Consider the following 21745-nt stretch of genomic DNA (forward strand, 5'->3'; position numbering starts at 1 on the left):
TTACAGACTGTATACTTTGGAACATCTTATGTATCTAAGCATGTCAGTATGTAGAGGAAGGAGCTTGATACAGCAATTTCCTCCTGCTTCTTTGGGCCTCCAACTCAACTGGAACCAAGGCTGGGATCCTTGTGCAATGAACCTTCATTCACAAGTACCCAAGGATATTCTTCCCCCATTTTATATCCTCCCTTTTATTTACCTAGTCTGGTCTTTACAGAGATGGTACCGGGCCAGGAACCATTAGGTGTCATCCCTGAGCAACAACTACAACTTCCTTGTCCTGACCCTGGGGGCTGTGAATTATGTGCCTCTGGTCCATGTTTTTCAACTGTACAGGAGCAGTCAGGGCTGTCACAAAGGGTAGCCAAGCACAGTGACAGCCCTGGATGCCCAGCCCAGGGGGAGGGGGTAGAGTACCTAAGTTTGATTCCTGGGGCAGGTCCTTTGCTCCCTAGGCTGGACATCATGCAATAGTAACACCCAATGGCCAGACTTAGTGTCCATGTGGCATACTGCAAAAGGAAGTAATTTGTGCATGTCTTAAAATCCTTATCTTCTGACTCAGTGGCAGTACTGTGCTCTGCCATCTAGAAGGAGTTGGATTCAGTTACCAATTCAGATCTTCCACTCTCCAGGTTGGCTAGGGCTGGGGATGCTATGAAGGTAATGTTCACAGCCCCTGGGAGGAGGGAGTCAAGGTCATTGTGCAATGGTGACACCTAGTGGCCAGATTTTGGACCCATAACTGCAGGATTTTGGAGGGAGCCCTGATGCATGGCCCCCCAGTCAAGGACCATCGTTGTATTGACAGAACTAAGGTAAATTTGGAAGGGATATAAAATGGAGGAAAATCCCCAGGTGGTTGTGAATGAAGGTTCACAATGCAGGATCCCAGCCCTGGTTCTGACTGAGCCAGGAGCCTAAAGGAGGAAAGCTTGAAAAAAATATTATGAATAAATTTGGTCTAAAAAATAATGGGACAGATTTTTTAAGGCTGTTTTTGCCATTCTGTATCTATGGGAACAAAGCTTAGAAAATCAAGCCCAATATCACTTCTTGTAGGAAAACTTACCAATTCTTTTATTATTTCCTCTGTATTCTGGTTTTCACTTCGAGTCATCTTCTAAACATACTACAGTATCTGATAAGAACAAAGCAAATACAAGTTGATATGGTTATTGCATACCTACAAACACTGAAAACTATAAAATTTACAGCTCTGAATATATTTTATATATTTAATTATAAAGACATGTACTGGGGGATACCTCCGATATCTACCACAACTGCCAATAAATCTGTATAAAGTTAAACATTGATAGGCTCAAACACAAGCCTGATTAACTTTGTCTAACATTTCATGTTACATTTATATACCACCTTCCCTGAACCATCACTGCCTCAACAACTAAAACCACCCCCAAATACTGCCTGAAACAACATCCACCATTATATACAGAGGAAGAGCCTTTTCAATCCCGTAAGCTCCAGACACCACTGAATACATAAAGTGAATATGATTTGAAATTGTGTAATAATGGACAAACTATCTATACAGCAGTGAGATCTCAAGATATACAATAACTATAAGGCATATTACAAACAATAATTATGTTCCTATTTGTGTACATGAGAACATCATATTTTGATATTTATTGGAGAAATTACTTACCTGATAATTTTGTTTTCCTTAGTGTAGACAGATGGACTCAGGACCAATGGGTATAGTGTACTCCTGATAGCAGTTGGAGACGGATCAGATTTCAATCTGACGTCAGCCCTAGTACATATACACCTGCAGGAAGTGCAGCTCTTCAGTATTCTCCTTGAAAATCAAATGTGAATATATGTATGACTGAATAATTTGAATAACTTGGATAACTTGATTAACTTTATAACTTGGTTAACTTGATTAATTCGAACTGGTTGAGTTGGTTATAGCTGGAGACCGCCAGTGCTCTCAACCGAGAAACGTCAACAGCCAGTAGGATGGGTGTCCTAGTTGAAGGAAAGCATGGCTTACCCGTGAATCACTCGCTTTCGGGGATGTCACTTGAGAATTCCATGAATAACAGCAGCCGTGGATGGGATGCTGAGTCCATCTGTCTACACTAAGGAAAACAAAATCAACAGGTAAGTAATTTCTCCATTTCCTAGCGTGTAGTAGATGGACTCAGGACCAATGGGATGTATAAAAGCTACTCCCGAACCGAGTGGGAGGCTGCCCGTGGCCCACTTAGTACTGCCCTTGCAAATGCTGTGTCCTCTCGAGCCTGAACATCCAGGCGGTAAAACCTGGAGAAGGTGTGGATGGAGGACCATCTCGCCCCCCCGACACATCTCGGTGGGAGACAGCATCTTGGTTTCCGCCCAGGACACTGCCTGGGCTCTAGTGGAATGGGCCTTGACTTGTAAAGGCGGTGGCTTGCCTGCTTCTACGTAGGTCGCCTTGATGACTTCTTTGATCCAGCAGGCTATGGTTGCTCGCAAGGCAGCTTCTTCCCGCTGTGAAGGACGAATAGATGGTCCGTCTTTCGTACGGATTCCGACCTTTCCAGGTATCAGACTAGAAGTCTGCCAACGTTGAGGTGGCGTAGACTGCGAGACTCTTCCGAATTCTTATGCTCATCTGGCGATGGTAGCGAGATAGAAGTGAGAAACCACTTTGGGGAGGAAAGACGGGAGCGTGCGTAACTGGATGGTTCCCGGGGTGAGTCTGAGGAATGGCTCCCGCAGGACAATGCTTGTAGTTCGGAGATACGACGGGCCAAACAGACTGCCACCAGGAAGGCTGTCTTCAATTTTAATAGTCGGAGAGACAGGCCACAAAGAGGTCTGAAGGAGGCTCCTGCTAAGAAATCTAGGACCAGGTTGAGGTTCCAAAGAGGCACCGGCCACTTTAGGGGTGGTCGGATCTGCTTGACTTCTTTCAGAAAGCGGGAGACATCTGGGTGAGAGGCTAGACTGCCGCTCTCGCTCTTGGTTCTGTAGCATGACAATGCGGTCACCTGTACCTTGATGGAGTTGAGAGACAATCCCTTCTGTAGGCCGTTCTACAGGAATTCCAAAATCGCAGGAATTTTGACTGAGCGTGGAACAATGTCACGGTCCTCACACCAGGCTTCGAATAATCTCCAAATCCTTATGTATGTTAGGGATGTGGAGAACTTGCGTGTTTGGAGAAGGGTGTCAATTACTGCCCCCGAGTATCCGCTCTTCCTCAGGTGAGTCCTCTCAATGGCCAGGCTAGTCTGACTGCCCGGGCTTCTAGGTGATTGATGTTCCATCCTGACTCTTCTTTGTTCCATTGCCCTTGGGCAGTTAGCTCCTGGCAGTGTGCTCCCCATCCTCATAGGCTGGCGTCCGTGCTGAGCAGGATCCAGGTTGGTGAGGACAGTTTCACTCCCTGGCTCAGATGGCCTTCTTGTGCCACCATCGTAGTTGGGTCCGAACTTTGTCCGGGAGCAGAAGACGTACGGTGTAGTTCTGGGACTGCGGATTCCATCGTGATAGTAGTGAGCGCTGTAGGGGTCTCATGTGAGCTCTTGCCCATGGCACGACTTCCAGTGTGGATGCCATGAGGCCGAGGACTTGGAGGTAGTCCCATGTTGTGGGGCGAAGCTCGCTCAACAGGGTTCGCAACTGGGTCATCAGTTTTGATCTCCTTGTCGGTGTCAGGATGACCTTGTCTTGTTTGGTGTCGAACCAGACTCCCAAGTATATTAGAGATTGGGAGAGCTGCAGACAGCTCTTGTTTGTGTTGACCACCCACCAGAGGCTCTCCAGTAGAGTTTTGACTCTGTTGGTCGCCTGGTAGCTTTCCTCTGGGGATTTCGCCCTGATCAGCCAATCATCTAGATAAGAGTGTATGAGGATTCCTTCCTCCCTCAGTGTTGCTGCTACTACCACCATGATCTTGGTGAATGTCCGGGGTGCTGTGGCTAACCCAAATGGTAGTGCCCGGAACTGGTAGTGATGGTCCAGGATCGTGAAGCATAGAAAACGCTGATGCTCTTGATGGATCGGAATGTGTAGGTAGGCTTCTGACAGGTCCAGGGATGTAAGGAGCTCTCCTGGTTGTATCGCCCTTATTACCGAGCACAGGTTTCCATGCGGAAGCGAGGAATCTTCAGGTGACGGTTGACCGACTTGAGGTCCAGGATGAGCTGGTGAGTTCCTTCTTTCTTGGGAACGATAAAATAGATGGAATAATGTCCAGTATTTATTTTTTGTGGGGGCACCTGTGTTATAGCCTCTAACACTAGCAATCTGGTCAGTTTAGCTTCCACTGCCATCTTCTTGGAAGGGTCGTGGCAGGGGGATTCCACAAACTTGTCCGGAGGGAGGTGATAGAAATCCAGGTAATATCCCTCTTCAATGATGGCTAGGACCACTTGTCTCAAGTTATCTCGACCCATCTTTGGTAGAATAGGGCAAGTCTGGTAGAATAGGGCAAGTCTGCCCCCTATGGCTTCTTCCTTTGGACGGGTCGGCTGATTTTCATTGTGGGGTATGGCTGGGGCCTGGGCTTGAGCCAGCTCCCCTTTTGTTGTGCTTGTTCCGAAAGGACTGGATCCTGCCTGCGGGTCGAGCCGCTTGATATGTGCTTCTGTATAGGTTGAAGCACTGTGATCCTCTGCCCCTGGATGTTTGGGGGAAGGGTCGCTGGTTTCTCTTATAGCGGAGACGTCAAAAGACCGTTTGAGGATGGATTCCAAACGTCTGTCTTGAGCATCCTTGAGTGCTGCTCCTCCCTCAACTGGGATAGTAGTGCACTTCGAGACCGCGCAGGCCATGGCATCCACTTTCGGAAATGCCAGGAGATCTTTGACAGCTGAGTCCAGAGGGTACATGGCTGCCAGGGCACACCCCCTTTCAACGTAGTCTCCGGGGCATCCCATTCCAGGTCAATTAGCTGCTGGACGGCTTGTAATAGTGGGAAATGACTGGAGGTCTGACTGAGTCCCTCTAGTAGGGGATTCGTCTTAAGTTCCCCTGAGGTACTTGTGCCCGGGAGAGCAAGCTCTTTCAAGCTGTGTGTGACCAGGTCTGGAAGCTCGTCCTTGGAGAAGAAGCACCTCATGGTTCGGTGGGGCTCTGTCCCCGAAGGGAGTTCCCCTTCCTCCAGGGGTTCTGATTCCCAATCTGAGTTGTCCGTGTCCCTGAAGTCCCTGGGGCTTCTGGGCGTTGGGATCACTTCCCTGGGCATAGAGGGTCCTGGGATGTTGAGGTCCTCTGGTGGAGGTTGTGGCCATATTATCGGAGGCCCCGGTTGCATGTGGACGAAGGTATGCAGGCCTTTGAAGAATTCCACTCAGGAGATAGAAGCTGGGTCTAAATTAAGAGGTGCTGTCTCCCTGGGGAGCCCCGTTTGAGGGAGGGTCCGCTGGGAAATGCTAGATCCGGCTTACTGTTCGAGAAGCTGGAACCCGGTACCGGCTGGGGATGGCCATGGGCTTGATCCCCCAGGGCCTCCTCGCACTGTATACACAGGGCCGTGGCCTCCTCATGCTGTGCAGCTCTAAATGTGTGTTAGGGGAATTAACAATCTGTTAAGGGAGTTAGCATCTGGTATGCTGGAGTTAGCAATCTGTTCAGGAGTAGTGGGTGGACCCCTGGACCGGTGGCAGATGACCATGCCCCCGGGGGAAGATCATGAGAGGGACCATCGGTCAGGCTCAGAGTTTGGAGACAGACACACACTAGATCTTTTATTAGACCATATAAGGAACCACCAGAGGTGGCAGTAGTGAGCTGCAGTGCCTGGCAGGGCTGTAGTCCCTCAGGTACTGGAACAGCGATCCCTGGATGGCTGAGCTGTTGAGAAACTGAAGATAGTGAGTAGGCAGGGGAGTTAGATCCTCTTATTCCTTTTGTACTAGAGGAACTGGCAATTCCAGCACCACAACCAGTAACGGATTCCACTCCTGGGGATCCTGTTCTCGCAGGGATTAGGGCTCCGCCTAAATCTTTTCCTTTTCATCCTAAACTTTTCCAGCTGCTTACTCGAGAATGGGATTTCCCAGAAGCTGGTCTTAAGGTTACTAGAGCTATGGATAAACTTTATCCACTTCCACAAGAATTTTTGGACTTGCTAAAGGTCCCTCAGGTTGATTCTGCAGTTTCTGCTATTGCTAAGCACACCACAATTCCAGTATCTGGAGGCACTGCTCTAAAGGATTTTCAGGATAGAAAACTTGAGGTTCTTCTTAAGCATATCTTTGAGGTATCCGCTTTAGGTGTGCGGACGGCGGTGTGCAGTAGTCTAATGCAGAGGGCAACTCTTCGGTGGGTCCAACAATTACTTACCTCTCAGGATTTGCCGTCAGCAGAACTTGAGCAAGCCAATCGTTTAGAATCAGCAGTAGCATACACTGCTGATGCATTATATGACCTATTACGTACTTCGTCTCGTTCTATGGCTTCTGCAGTTTCTGCAAGGAGACTTCTTTGGCTTCGTCATTGGGCAGCTGACACAACTTCCAAATCTCGCTTGGGTTCTTTTCCTTTTAAAGGATCATTACTCTTCGGGAAAGAGTTAGAGCAGCTCATTAAGGATTTGGGAGATAATAAAGTTTATAAATTACCTGAGGATAAACCTCGTTCCTATCGTTCGTTCAATACCTTTAGAGGCCGTTTTCGGGGCCAGAGAAGATTCCGAACTGGTAGGATTCCATCTTTTTCTACACGTCAACAGCTTTCAAGGATCAGGTATGGGCCCATTCCTTTCACGGGAGACGGCCTCTCCGTTCTAACAGCTCCCAAACTTTTCCATCCTCCAAAACTCCACAATGAAGGTGCGCCGGCCCATTCCTTGGTGCCAGAAATAGGAGGACGTATTTCACGTTTTCACAGGGAATGGGTCAAAATTACCTCAGACAATTGGGTCCTCAATATTATAAAACAAGGCTACGCTTTGGATTTTGCTCGCCCATTAAAGGATCTTTTTCTAGTATCTCCAAGCGGTTCTTTTCTAAAGCAGCAACTTGTTCGTCAAACCTTACATCGGTTGCAGGATTTAGGAGCTATTGTTCCGGTCCCTCTGTCCCAATATCGAACCGGTCGTTACTCCATTTATTTCATTGTTCCCAAAAAGGAAGGAACACTTCGTCCAATATTAGACTTGAAGGAAGTAAACAAGTCACTTCGGGTTCCTCGTTTCCGTATGGAGACCTTGAGATCAGTCATTGCGGCCATCCACAAAAACGAATTTTTGGCTTCTTTAGATCTGTCAGAAGCTTATCTTCATATACCAATTCAAGAATCCCACCAGAGATATCTTCGTTTCATGGTGTTGGGCGATCACTATCAGTTTCGGGCTCTTCCGTGCAGTATATTTCGACCAGGCGTTTCACTTTTGTCTAGCGGCCTGGCTTATGAAAGGGGGCAATTAAAAAAGAGAGGCTATCCAGACTCAGTCATCACCACTATGCTTAGTTCGAGAAAACCTTCTACTTCTCTCACCTATGTTAGAGTATGGAAGGTATTTGATGCTTGGTGTAGTAAGTCCGGCTTGTCTCCGCGCAGAGCTACAGTCGTAGATATTTTGGCTTTCTTACAAGATGGTTTAAAAAAGGGTCTGGCTTATAATTCGCTCCGCGTCCAAGTTGCGGCAATTGGCTGTTTAAGAGGTAAGGAGAATAGTGTGTCTATTGCTATGCTAGAGGATGTTGTCCGTTTTCTCAAAGGAGCCAAACATTTGAAACCACCAATCCGGGCTATCTGTCCATCATGGAATCTGAATTTGGTTCTTTGTAGTCTTTGTGCTCCTCCTTTTGAACCCCTTAAGCGAATAACTTTGAAGGACTTAATGCTCAAGGCTGTGTTTCTCGTGTCAATTTGTTCTGCTCGGCGCATTTCAGAGATTCAGGCATTGTCTTGCCGTGAGCCTTTCTTACGAATTTCTGATTCAGGTATATTATTACGTACAGTACCGTCCTTTTTGCCCAAAGTGGTTTCCTCGTTTCATATCAATCAATCTGTTGAATTGCCAGCTTTCCCAGATTTGGATAAATCTTCTTCTCAATCACGAGACTTAAAAAGACTTGATGTCCGCCGAGTACTTTTACGTTATTTAGAGATTACTAATGCCTTTCGTTTTTCGGACCACCTTTTTGTTCTATGGAGCGGTCCTAAAAAGGGCTATCAGGCTTCAAAAGCTACCATTGCACGGTGGTTGAAGGAAGCAATTGCTTCGACATACATTTGTAACGGTCGTCCAGTTCCTGATGGTCTCAAGGTGCTTTCGATACATTCTCAGGCGGCGTCTTGGGCCGAGAGTCATTGTGTTTCACCTCAAGAAATTTGTAGCGCGGCAACTTGGAAATCTTTGCACACTTTTACCAAACATTATCGTTTAGACGTTCGTGCTCCAGACGTCGACTCTTTCGGTAGTAGTGTGCTGAAGGCGGGACTCTCCGGATCCCACCCCATTTAGGGCAGCTTTGGTACATCCCTACTGTCTGGACTGATCCTGGTACGTACAGGGAAAGGAAAATTAGTTCTTACCTGATAATTTTCGTTCCTGTAGTACCAAGGATCAGTCCAGACGCCCGCCCAGTTTTTTTCCGGAGAGTCCACTATTGATTATTGTTTATTTCCTTTTTATATTTTTCCTATGCAATGATTTAAGAAGCTCTGAATATTGTTACATTATTTTTTTTTCATGTTTTGTATTTGTTCTATTCATATATATAGTTGATCTAGTCATTGATTATCCTTCTTCATGAGTTTCTGCTTTGTTATTCAAAATACTGGAGGATCGCAGGAGGCACCCTGGGATATGGGAGGTGCTTAGAACTTTGGCCTCTGACTCCACCTGCTGGAAGGGAGACATAACCCTACTGTCTGGACTGATCCTTGGTACTACAGGAATGAAAATTATCAGGTAAGAACTAATTTTCCTTTGCTCTTCAACAGCCTGAGAGATTAACACATATACAGAAGTCATCTTACCCACAGAGGGAGAGAGAGAAACAGAAGAGACAGGAGATAGAATGTTGCCAGAAATGTAAAGGATTTTGTATCCATTACCATGAAGAGCCCTATAAACTGGGATAACAGATGGGGGGAGGGCAGGAGGGGATTAACCATAGTGCCCATTCATGTTAATTTTGGCCACCTAAAAACTAAATTCAGTTCTGGCTGTGCCCCAGCACACCTCCAAGGCCACCATGCACTCACAGAAAGTAACTGCTTGGCTATAATTGTTCTCTGATGACAGTAGCACAATGAGCCACACTAATGGGTGGTTATATGACTAGGCTGCATGCAGTCAGAGGATTCTTTCAGCGCTTTCCCAGAATGCTTTCAGTATGCACAGGGGTTTCCCATGTGATGCCAGATCTGCTGTTCCTCAGCTGATTGTATAATTTAGCTTTTAACTTAAATAAGTGCAAGAGTAGCAACTGAACAGGCTTATTAGCTTATTGTATTGCTGTCATCAGAGAAATGTTACAGGTAAGCAATTACTCTTTCCTTTGATAACAAGCAACTAAAATGAGTCACACCAATCTAATCTAGCTAATCTGAGATGGTACTACCAAACTAAGGGCCTCATTTTCTAAAGTATCGCAGGCTTGCGATACTTTAAAAGATGAGGGGCGGGGGGCCGAAACTGGGGGCGGGCCTGTGCTAGCCGGCAGCGATCGCACCGTCGCGGTGTGATCGCTGCCGGTTTCGCACCCAATAGCGCCACCATAGGAGGTGTAGCTATTGGGAGCGAAACAGGCAGCGAAAAGGCACTTACCTTTTCGCTGTCCACGGCGTCGGCGCAGAGTCGGCCCCGGTGACGCCCCGACTCCTCCTCTTCCGGGGCCGACTCCGCCCCCATCCTGGTATCGCATGCGATAAGGGACTTTTCGCGTGCGAAAGGTCCCTTATCGCATGCGAGCAGCTTGGAAAATGAGGCCCTCAGGGTTGTCTTCAAATAAAAAAAGGGAACTACAAGACATGAAAAATGCCAATGAGCAGAACACAGCAACATGATTTTGTAAGAAGGCAAGCCACTTTTTTTTCATTTTTTTTTTTTGTTTGCAACCAAATAATTATAAAGATACAGGCAAGAAGACAACCAAGGAAACTAACAGGAACAGGCTCCAGGAGGAAGGAAAGTGGGTTCTACTCTACATACAGGACTTGTAGGAAGAGATGGGCCAAACTTAGAATCTCAATGGGAGGTCATATCAAAGAAATAGTGATTGATGAATATGTAGACAGAAATCCACATTGAAGCCCAGAGCTCAGATTGGTAACCAACGTCACCACAGCACCATGAGCCTTGACATATTTATTTATTTATTTATTTTATTTAAAATTTTTATATACCGGCATTCATGTTGCAAACACATCATGCCGGTTTACATATAACAGGGGTGTACAAAGAACAGTTGAATAACCTATTAGTGTGGAAGGGAGCAGTTACAAATAACAAGGTAATAGAACTGGGAGAAGAGAAGAGAAGAGAAGGGAGAGGATAACATTAGATAGAGGTATTTACATTAGTAATAACATTTTTACATGTGGAAGTGGTATCCTTCTAAGACATATCCTTCTAAGGTTAACCCTTCAGAGTATAACAATGAAAGACAAAATCTGCTACTCAATTAGAAGCCAAGCCTATTGGGGGTCAAAAGAAAAAAACAGATGGGTTAACAATCAAAGGACTTTAGTCTATTCCAGAAGGAAAATGACAATTTTCTTGCAAACCAGTATGTCAAATGCAATATCTTTGTTATGCACATATACACAAGGGGGCAAAAATTGGAAGAATTGACTGGTGGAAATCCAAAACTACCATAGAAAAGAACATTGGATGTGACTTTGAGTCCTTAAGATGAGGGGAATGGTGTGGTGGGGGGAGGGTGGAGGGTGGAGGAGAAATATGACAGACATTCATATTTCACCTGTATAAATAATGAGAAGTGAGTATTTGTTGGAATTTTGGGATAGTTGTGGGTGGATCCTTGGGCCGGTGGCAGATGACCACGCCCCCGAGGGAAGATCCCGAGAGGGACCACCGGTTAGGCTCAGAATTTGGAGACAGACACACACTAGTTCTTTTATTAAACAATATATTGAACCACCAGAGGTGGCAGTAGTGAGCTGAAAGCACCTGGCTGGGCTGTAGTCCCTCAGATACTGGAACAGTGATCCCAAGATGGCTGAGCTGTAGAGAAACTAGATATAGTGAGTAGGCAGGGTATGCAGAGTTCATGTACTGATCCTTGATGGTAACACTCACATAGTAGTCTCCTAGAAGCAGCCCAGGAGCTGGAATGACTAGGCCCTCGAGGAGCGAGTACCTGGTTCCAGGGAAAGCTCTGAGAGAGAGATGGTAACTCACTGATGTTTGTAGGCAGCGACTTCCTGGCAGAAGGTTGTCCAGAGACAAGTCCGGGAACAAGAGCCCTCGAGGAGCGAGTGCCAGTTCCTAACTACAATCTGAAAAAGTAAAGAGAGAGCGAGGCCCCCGAGGAGCGGGTACCCCTGGTAAGTCCGAGGAGGCAGAGTAGCTTGGTAGTGAACCATAGTCAACTCCTTGCTAACTCGAATAGTTAGCGAATTCAGAGACCTTATATATCCGGTGCGGATGACATTTCCTCAGGGGGACGCCCCTGAGGTTTGCGCCACTGTTGGTACTTCAATCGGGGCCGCGCCATGCGCGTGCCCCTAGACTTCCTGGGAACATGGCAGAGTGCAGCTTCGAGCCGGTCTGGGGATGCCGGAGAGGGTCGACCATATGACGCCATGGCAGGCAAAGCTTCCATCGAGTGGAGAGGGAGTTGCCAAAGAGGTAAGAGGGCAGAGTGGAGACATCGGGCAGCAATGGTCGCAACAGTATTTTTCAGTGGAAGAAATTTCTAGAATAAGAGTCCATGCTATGGTGCATGGATGGAACAGCCTCCCCGTAGAAGTGGTATAGCTACTGTAAAAATAGCAACAGAGTTCAAGAAAGCATGGGATAAACACAGAAGATTATTAATTGAGAGGATGTAAAGGTAAAACTGGAGAACACGTAGAGTCTAGAACTGTAACAGGAAAGGAAACTGGGAAGATTAGATGGGCCTTATTTGCCATCACATTCCATGTTTCTAACCTATAATAGGTGTGGAGCATCGCCTTGTCAATTGAGTTTAGTGTAAAGTGGACAAGTCACTAAGGCCTATAGACTAAAATAACCACCATCAAAAATGCAAACTTCAAGATTCGGTACTGCAACTCACAAGAGTCATCGCTATATTAAAACCAAACTAATATACCATGATGTTTCAAGAAGCTTCAGAAAAGGCCTCAAGTGAAGCAAGCACTACATAAATTTTACTTCTAGAGGCTGAAAAGGTTTCTGGACAAAATTTTAGAGAGTGCTGGGGAGCTGACTGTCATGGTACATATGGATATAGAAAGATGCAATAAGGAGGTTCTTTTTTTTTAGGGGTTTTTCAATGTGGGGGGGATTGTTTTGTTTATGGTTTGTTTGTTTTAAAAAAATGAAATAAACCACCAAACTAAACAAAATAAGAAAACAGAAAATGAAATGGATCCAAGGTCCCTCCACTGAAAAATCCCAGCACTGCTATGTTAAAAAAATTAAAGCCCCCTGCCAGGGACCTGCCCACTCCCCACCAAGACCCATCTTACCATTTCCTGAGTTCCCTGAAGGCCAAAGAGGGCACGAACGATCCCTAGGAGATGCTGCTCAGCTAGGTCAATCTTTCAAAACGGCACCAGTTGGCTCTGAGGCCAATGTCATTTAGTTGTATGGAAGTATCTCTGCACCTCTGTACACCCATACAATAAAATGGCTCCAAACTAATAACAAAATCTTTTTCAAAGTACATCAAAAGTAAGAAGCTGGTGAGGGAGTTAGACTATTAGATGATTGGGATAAATGGAGTATTCGGAGGATAAGCCATAGCAGAAATACTAAATTAATTCTTTGCTTTAGTCTTTACTGACAAGGATGTTGGGGAGAAACCCACACTTGAACCATTCTTAAAAGGTATTTGATGTATTGATTATTGTATTATTTTCTCTAAATCGTTTATTATACTGTATATGATATGATTATTGTATTTGTAATTATTGTAAACTGCTTTGGGTGTTTGTTCAGCACAAGGAAGGAGGTCTGTAAGTATGAAATAAAATACCATAATTCATAGGAGCAGAAATAAATCACTGTGACATTGTAAGCTTTACTAAAGCAAATGGCAAGTTAAATTGTAGCAAATTCTCAGGACAAGATGGTATTCACCCTAGAGTACTGAAAGAACTCAAATATGAAATTGCAGACAAATCAATGGTATTCTATCATTAAAAACTGACACTGCACCCGAGGACTGAAGATTAGCCAAGGTAATATCAGTTCTTAAAAGGTCTCTAGGGATAACTCAGGAAGCTGCAGATCAATGAACTTGACATCAGTGATAGACAAAATGGTGGAAGCTAATGTTAAGAACAGAATTATTGGGAAGTTATAGCATAATGGAGAAGTGTGCCCCTGTAGATTAATATACATTGGATACACTAAGCGGATGATCCGGCACAGGATTATAGAACATAAGAGCAACATTCGTATTCAGAAGGAAGGAGCCCCTCTTGTGGCTCATTGGGTGAGTGTGTGTCACCATATCGATGATTTGAGATTTTTTGTTATAACACAGTGTACAAACAATTATCATGGTGATATTATTAGATGGCTCTGGTGTACTGAACAAAAATGTATTTATAAATGGAATACTATACAGCAATGGGGTCTCAATGGGGAGATGGAATGGGTGGCGTATTATGTGTGATGAATCCGGAGGGCCGTGTAATGAATGGGAGGTGTATGTGTTGAACCTCGGGGCTGATTGGTTGAAAACACGTACATGACGCTGCGGGTGTGTTTAGGAGATAGAATTGATTGGTTAAGAGTTCATAGGAGTGGTCTTTAGCGAGTATAAAAGGTGTTTTAAATTAGGAGGAAGTTTATTCCCCTTCCGGTGTGATGAAACGTTGGACGAAGGCGTCTTGGAAACTGTTGATAGTAAGTAATGTGGAATTTTTTAGTAGGAATGAGATGGTGTAAGGCAATAATGGTGGATATCAGATGAACAGCGAGATGAAATTTACAGCGAAATACATTTGAAAGATGTTAACTATTGAGATCTATGTGGATAGTAGTAGGGTAGGTATATGGTTAAATGATTTAAACATATCAAAAATTGATATATGGTATGTTATATATTTTTGTAGGATTTAGGAGCGGTCAAAATTTGTGATACTTGGAAGGAATTTGAAGCCAGTTTCGTGAGAAGATATGTGTTAAAGGATTACAGTAGACTGGTGTAAGTCGTTATATAGGTGATTATACACTGGTGTGAAGTCGTTAATATAGTGTAATATTGGGTTAAGGTGTGTTGATATTTTAATATTGTAGGTTACTTTCTGGACACTTGATGATATTGGCGGGGAAATTGTGATCGACGAGACAACATACATTACCAAGGGAATCAAGAGCGATTTATGAAGATCATTGATAAAATAACCCCTGAGGAAGCCGTTCCAGGCGAAACAAGGGTCCTTTGTAGGGAATTTCTGAAGAGGGAATTTCTGAAGATATGTAATTGATATTAAACAAGGAATGTGATGATATGTATTGTACACATTAATACATAAAATTGCGAATGGTAATATATATATATTGATGGTATTATATGGTATATGTTATATCAATAATATAGAACAAATTGCAATTGGGGGAGGGAGTGTATTTTAATGTATCCCACATAGGGATGTGTTGTATGAATGTGTGAATGAATGAGATAATCACACTAGTACATTACTCATTAAATTATGTACATATAACAAGTGTCCACATTGTTATATGATTAAATGTTGGAGAGGGGTATATTTTTTGATGTTTTAGGGAATGTCAGTTTAGTGGACCCTTGGGCCGACCTGTAGGAGACTGGGAAAGGTATTCAAAAGTCTCTAGTATACCACAGGCTGGGAGGCAGATGTTCAGGCTGGACGTAGAGGTGCTCTTCACCCTGGAAGCTGGTACTCCCCCGGGAGGAGCCCGTAGGGGCCCGGCCGCTGGGACTTAGGCGGTAGTGGATCAGGATTGGGAACTGGAACCAGACTAGGACAGTAGGTCAGTACTGTAACAAGGCTCGGGTTCTGGAACCAGGCAGGAACTGTAGCAAGACTCGGGTACTGGAACCAGGCAGGAACTGTAGCAGGCAAGCAGGAGCCAAGCAGGCACTGTAGCTGGCAAGCAGGAACCAAGCAGGCTCTGTAGCTGGCAAGCAGGAACCAAGCAGGCACTGTAGCTGGCAAGCAGGAACCACGCAGGTACTGTAGCAGGAAAGCAGGAACGGAGCGATAGCAAAGCAGGATGCTCCGGGGCACAGCGCAACAGGGATCCGGTAGGTAAGCCCGTTGCAAGGCAAAGACTGGGTGGCCGCGGCCAGCTTATCAAGGCCGCGGCGTCTGACATCAGGATTTGGGCAGAGTCACCGCTGGCGGGAAACGGCCTAGAAAAGCGCCCAAATGGCGCGCGCGTGCCTAGAGACAGGGCGTCCATGGAAGGCTTCCCGGCGGTGCGGCCCTCACCGGGACGCCGCCGAACAGGACAGGAACTAGGCCGGTGAAAGCGGGAACAGGTCCAGAAACATGGAGGTAAGGGTCTGGTCGCGGCGCTCACAGCCAGAACCGCAACAATATGTACAGAATACTGGGTTTCAAATGCAGAGTTACCATTCAGAGTCATTATGGACAATATATTGAAATTCTTAGTTTAGTGTACAGCAACAAACAAAAAAGTAAATAAAATGTTAGAAATTATTCAGAAAGGAAGAGAAAAAATAATTGGGACAATAATAATACCTCATTATCAAGCTATGGGGCTACCAAACCTCAAATATGGTATGCAGTTCTGGTTGCCACATCTCAAAAAAGATTTAGGAGAACTAGAAAAGGCACAGAAAATATCAATAAAAACATATACAGTAAAAGGTATGGAATGGCTCCCTTATGAAGAAAAGATAAACAAGTTAAGTAAGCTCTTCAACTTGTAGAAGAGAAAGCTGAGAGGGGATATGATAGAGATTTATAAAATCAAGAATGATGTGATTATGATGCTAGAGAACCATTATTTATTCTTTCACACAGTGGGGCCGACGCTAATCCGCCCCCTAATGCAATAGGGGATTAGCGCCCATTTAACCCGCGTCGGACGCGGAGTGAATGTAATAGCGCTCATCACATGCAAATACATGTGAATGAGGCTGTTACTCATTCACTTCGCATGCAAAAAAATATATGTGCGTCACAGACGCACATTTATCGCTCAGCTATTAACGCTTGCCTGGAGCAGGCGTTAATAGCTGAGTGAAGGTAAAAGAAGTACAGAAAAGCAGAAACTGTTGGAAACTGTTGATAGTAAGTAATGTGAAATTTTTAGTAAGAATGAGATGGTGTAAGGCAATAATGGTGGATATCAGATGAACAGCGAGATGAAATTTACAGCGGAATAAATTTGAAAGGTGTTAACTATTGAGATGTACGTGGATAGTAGTAGGGTAGGTATATGGTTAACTCTGGCATTAGCCCCACTGTTTGAAAGAATAAATAATGGTTCCCTAGTATCATATTCACATCATTCATGATTTTATAAATCTCTATCATATCCCCTCTCAGCTTTCTCTTCTACAAGTTGAAGAGCCTTACTTAACTTGTTTATCGGCGGCCATTTTCATTACTGGCAGATGGCCTGTTATGAAAACCGACGCCGAGTTTACCGGAGTCGGTCTTCATAACCGGCAGCCGCTGCGGTGTCACGTTAGCAAGGAGGCGCTAAGGTCACAACCCCCTAATTTGGGTAGTGCATGGCACCCCCTTGCGGGCACCATGCGTGCATTAGGAAAGCGGGTGCTGACTTTTCAGCACCCGCTTTCCGCGCTTTATATTTCAGCAGCCCCGGTACCAGAACTAATTGACACTCCATGAAACTAACTGGTAGCAGATTTAAAACAAACTTAAGAAAGATAATTTTTAAATCAACTCACAAGCTGTTGAATTTGTTGCCAGAGAATATGGTCAAGGCTAGTAGTATAGCTGAGTTTAAAAAAGGTATGTACAAGTCTGTAGAGGCCAGGTTTGTTAATTATATTAGCCACATAAAACTGTGCTCGCCACCTTTTCTAAAATGAAGCAACAGGCAGTGAACCTTGTAATCATGTGGATATGCTAGGTACTTCCAAGTGAGCTGGACTGGAGTGTGTATGTGTGTGCACGTGTAATTTGCTGGGATGGCAGCAATGTTCTCCTTCATAGCTTTCTTTTTTCTCTCCTTTATACATACAACTCTTTTCTGTTCCCCTACCTCCACTTTGCAGCACTTTCCATTTCACCACTGCTTGCCTCCCTCCTTCCTTCTACCCCCAAAGCCTCACAGCTCTCATCTTACTCCCTTCCTTCTGTAGCACACTCTCTCATCACCAGTACTCTTTTGCCTCCTTTTATCCCTCTCCTATTTCAAAGCCGTTCAGCTCTCTTGCCTCTTATGCACTCTCTCTCTCTTCCTAAGCATGCCACCACCACTTATTTGCAATGCAGGGAAGGGATTCCCTGGGCTTTGGGCTGCTGCTTCTTTCTTTTAGGACAAAGGGAAGGGATTCCTTAGGTCTCAAGTTGCACCTCTTTTCTTCCAGCACCATTTACTCACAGGAACACTACACTGCTAATCATAATGTTGTCTTCTTGCCTAAGGTACATGAAAATAAAATACTGTTTTCACATTCCAGTCATAATTTTTGGTTTGCCACAGGTGAACTGGCAACCAGATATTTTATTCCCTTGCATTGTTTTAGAAAATTCGTTGACAGTTAAAAATCTCTCTTTTTTGTTCCAATTTGTATTTATTCCTGAGAAAATATTAGTGTTTAAAATTGTTTAAAGCTCCTTCTACCTGCCTCATCACTTTCACCAGTATGATTCCAAGTAAATAAAAGGCTGCGGTCCTGACTGACCCTTATAGGAAGCACAGGCAGGCGCCACCTATAAAGTATAAATATTGCACGTGCCCCACTGAGTGGATTCGGAAGATTTTTCTTTTTTTAATGAGGTATGGTTATAATACTGCACGAGTCACTTCAAGGTCAACAGAACTAAGAAACGTTCACGTTAAGAGGCGGTGCAGTATTATTAGTATAGCGGCTGGCTTGAAAACTCAGAAAAGACCGGCCGGTGTTACGACTAATCTGCGGGTAGAGCAGCTTTTACCCCAGACTCGGTGACCAGCGTACAGCCGATAGGCCAGGTCGCGAGCTCTCTGTCTCTCCCCCCTGTAGCCTTACGTGACGGGAGCGGGCGAAGGACTCACATTTAGAGTGCGCGAGCTGCAGCCGCTGGAAATCGCAAGGCCGGAAGAAGGAAAGGTGGCGCCGGCACGGAGCAGAGCGTTCTTGCTTCAGTGGATATGCGGTGAGACGGAAAGGTCCTCCTCCGCTCCGGCAGCATCAGCAGCTGCCGTCACTCCCCAGGAGCTTCTCGCACCAGAAGCGGATTGAGTCGGCGCCAGCACCGCAGCCTCCAGCTCTGCTTTCAGATGCTACTGGGCAGCAAGGGACAACGGTTGCCGACTCGGTTAGTTGCCTAGTTGGTTGCTTGGTTACCGGTCCCGTGATCCCTTAACAGCCAATAGCAGAGCTTCAGTTGAACATTGAGCGGATTGTAATTGGTGATGGTAAATCCTAGGGAGTCCGCTGCGGCTTCGGGACTCTGCAGTATTGCACCGCCTCGCTTTAGCATTACGGTCGGGTTGAAGCACATTATTTGAAGAACGCAATATATTTTATGATGTGTTCGAGTGTGCAAGCATATAATTTTCTGTTACGTAAGCATTCACACATCTGCAAAAGGGTACTTTTTTTTTTAAAAGACAATTTCTCAGAAAGCTGCAATATTTTTTCATCGGATCTCATGAAGCACCCTTTGTCAGAGGTCTCAAAATTTATATCACAATTTATAATGAGCTAATAAAAGATATTAAGTTTCAAATAATGTAGAACAGATAACCTGCACCTCAACCTCGGTGAGTTCACTGCTAAAGGCATCCAGAGTGGTGAATTTCGGTTCCAGAAGGAAGCACAAAAAGTCAAATTTGACCCTGGAATAGACACTTAGAAGTAAAGTAGGAACTCTGAAAAACTAGTTATTGAAAGAATAGGATAACTCTCCTAAATCTTTTATTTTGAAATGTTTAATTAATTTATTTTTCAATAAATAAAATGAAATGTGATCTTTTCTAATGTCCGTGACTATTGATATCTCTAGTTCTTCATTTCTTCTTCAGGCTGTTACACACTTGCTAAATTAAAGTTACTATGAGGCAAGCATGATGATACTCAAACAGGTCTTCACTGATTGTGCTTTTTCGAGCTCAGAACACAGGCATCTTAACCCGAAAAATACTAGGAGCCAGTGTGATACTTTTCACCAGGCTTGCTCGCGGCAAAGAGGAAACATTTTTTATATATTTTTATGTATTGCAATTTGACGTGCTTTGTAAACTGTTTTGGATTGTCTGTGTCTAGGGAAAATAGTCTAAAAATATAACACCTCATGCTTTCTTTATGTAAGACTGTAGTTCGGAAGTGTAATAACTTGTGGAAATATAAAAATGTGCTGGGTTAAAAGCTTGTTACTTACTGTAGCATATATGCATAGAGTCAAATAACTGTTTGTCCTATTACATTTAGTTCCGCTCCCACTGACATACTTAAGGATCCCAAACAGTTAAACGGCGTGAACTCTCCATCCTAAATCCCTGACTGTGATAAGCCAGCTATCGAATGACGTCAGGGTTGAAATACTGAAACTAAACAAGCCATTTTCACCTGCGTAATGCTCTAGAAGAGTGAAGCTCTCGCAGATACTGCAGCGTCCGCTTGATTTAGCCACCGGGAACCTCTCCTAAATATTTGCAAAGCTCATAGCATGTCTGCTAATCCCGAGAATCAGTCTGGCTCGGGGGCAGGGTGGCTGGCAGAGGAGCTGGGGCTGGCAGAGCGCTTCGAGAGGAGCAGTGCGTCTCGGGCCAGTGAAAAGCAGGAGGTTGGCGCGCGCTCAGCGGCGGCAGCGGCAGCAGCTGGCGGCTCGAGTTCTACCGACTGCAGCTGGAAGGAAGGGGCGCAGCTGCTAGTGCTCCAACCAGGCAAGGACCAGCAGCTCCAACACCCGCCCGTCGCCATGGAGACTACATCCACAGGTAAAGATAAAGGCAGAGAACCGGGCGGCAGCCGGAGGCGTGCGATATGCATTTACTTCAGATGCTGTCCGCGACGGTTTACTAGAGGAGTTTTATAAATTATCATTTGTTCCTTTTCTCGAAAGTGCAAGAAACGCAAGATAAATAGTCCTTGTCCTGTCGAAAACCACGGGGAGGAAAGCCGAACCCGCCTTCTTCTCTTGTTCAAGTTGCCTAACGTTGTTTGGCGTTTCCAAGGGGCTTTCTTTGTTAAGAAGTTAGTACTCTAATTTACAGCACATTAGCAGTTGTATAAATCTTATGCAGATGCTTGAAGTTATGCCACTCATTAGAACGCGCTTCTTTTCTCCTGACTTCCTTCCCCATTCCTCTTTCCCTGGTCACTGGAGGCAGCTTGTTGTTTTCGTTCAATCCCGGGCCTAACTGGGAAGTTGCCTGTTTGGAAGGGTCGGCCTTTCTTAACACCACCCACCCCATGTCCAACATAGCAGCATCTGCAGCTATTGTGCAATCCTACCCTGTTTAGCTTGGCGCAACAGGAAAGCTGAAACATTTAACCATAACAGGACGAGGTCACTTTAATCTTCTCCCTAGGAAAAATATTGTTTGTGGAAGATCCACGGTGTGCAGTTTAGTGTACATTTTTAGAAAGACTCATATGATTGTTATGTTGCCTCAATGTAATTTATTGTTGGTCCCAAAGCATATCATACTAATGTAGTATTAATCTTAGTTTATTAGTTTTGAAAATGTTGACAAGTAAAAATCAAGAATGTTTACTGTTTTAAAAATGTGTTATTTTGGGTAAACTTTGTGTTCATTGCTGTATATAAGCTAAGTCTCGTGCTTACTTATTTATCACATTTGGAAACCTGATTCAGATCTGTTTGACTGATATTTAGCAATGTGCCTTATAACATGCTTTGCCTTAGTTTAGGATTTTTGTAGGTATATTCTTTTATATGTAGGAACTAAATCTAAAGATTTAAAATAATGACAACAGTAAATAGGTATTAATATGTTCATTGTTATTAGTGGCAATTTGCATACAGCAAGTAGCCAGATGTCAGAGTATTTCACTACTTAATGTTAAAAAGGTTAAAATTACTTTTGGAAATAGTGACATTTTAGCTTTTTTTCAGGTGCAAATCAGAAAACTAAACACTTGTTACCACAGAACTTTTGTTAACTTTGAAAAATTTTACAACAAAAAAAATATTAATAGCACTGGCTGATTCAGCATACATCCTTTATTCCCCAGATACAGTAAGCATATAGCCTACCTTGCTTTGTAAATAAACTTATGTGTCTGTTCTGGACAGCAAGTATTATGAGAAGTAAAAAATCTAATTAAATTTGTTGTCCATGGACAGAAAAATTAATTGTCACCATGCTGATTCAAACACGGTTCTTACACTGGGATGAAAGTATTGCACTTTGCACTTAGAAATATTTTGAAGATCTTCACATATTAGTATTCTGACATAT

The 21745-nt window shown here is 44.4% G+C and overlaps 2 protein-coding genes across 3 annotated transcripts in view; one reads left to right on the top strand and one right to left on the bottom strand.

The window, feature by feature from the left end:
• Positions 1-18608, bottom strand: part of LRRC9 (leucine rich repeat containing 9) — a 1004248-nt gene extending 985640 nt beyond the window's left edge. The window contains 2 exon segments of the mRNA XM_029598189.1: positions 1076-1144; positions 18371-18608. Of these exon segments, the coding sequence (XP_029454049.1) occupies positions 1076-1123 (48 nt within the window). The 5' untranslated portion in view covers positions 1124-1144; positions 18371-18608.
• Positions 18609-19859: 1251 nt separating this feature from the next.
• RTN1 (reticulon 1) overlaps positions 19860-21745 on the top strand; it is a 357288-nt gene continuing 355402 nt past the window's right edge. For both annotated transcript variants that reach the window (XM_029598190.1, XM_029598191.1), the window contains exon 1: positions 19860-20257. In XM_029598190.1, coding sequence (XP_029454050.1) covers positions 19987-20257 — 271 coding nt within the window. In that variant the 5' untranslated portion in view covers positions 19860-19986. The remainder of the gene's footprint in view (positions 20258-21745) is intronic.

This window comes from Rhinatrema bivittatum, chromosome 4, assembly GCF_901001135.1.
Source record: "Rhinatrema bivittatum chromosome 4, aRhiBiv1.1, whole genome shotgun sequence".
Classification (NCBI taxonomy): Eukaryota; Metazoa; Chordata; class Amphibia; order Gymnophiona; family Rhinatrematidae; genus Rhinatrema; species Rhinatrema bivittatum.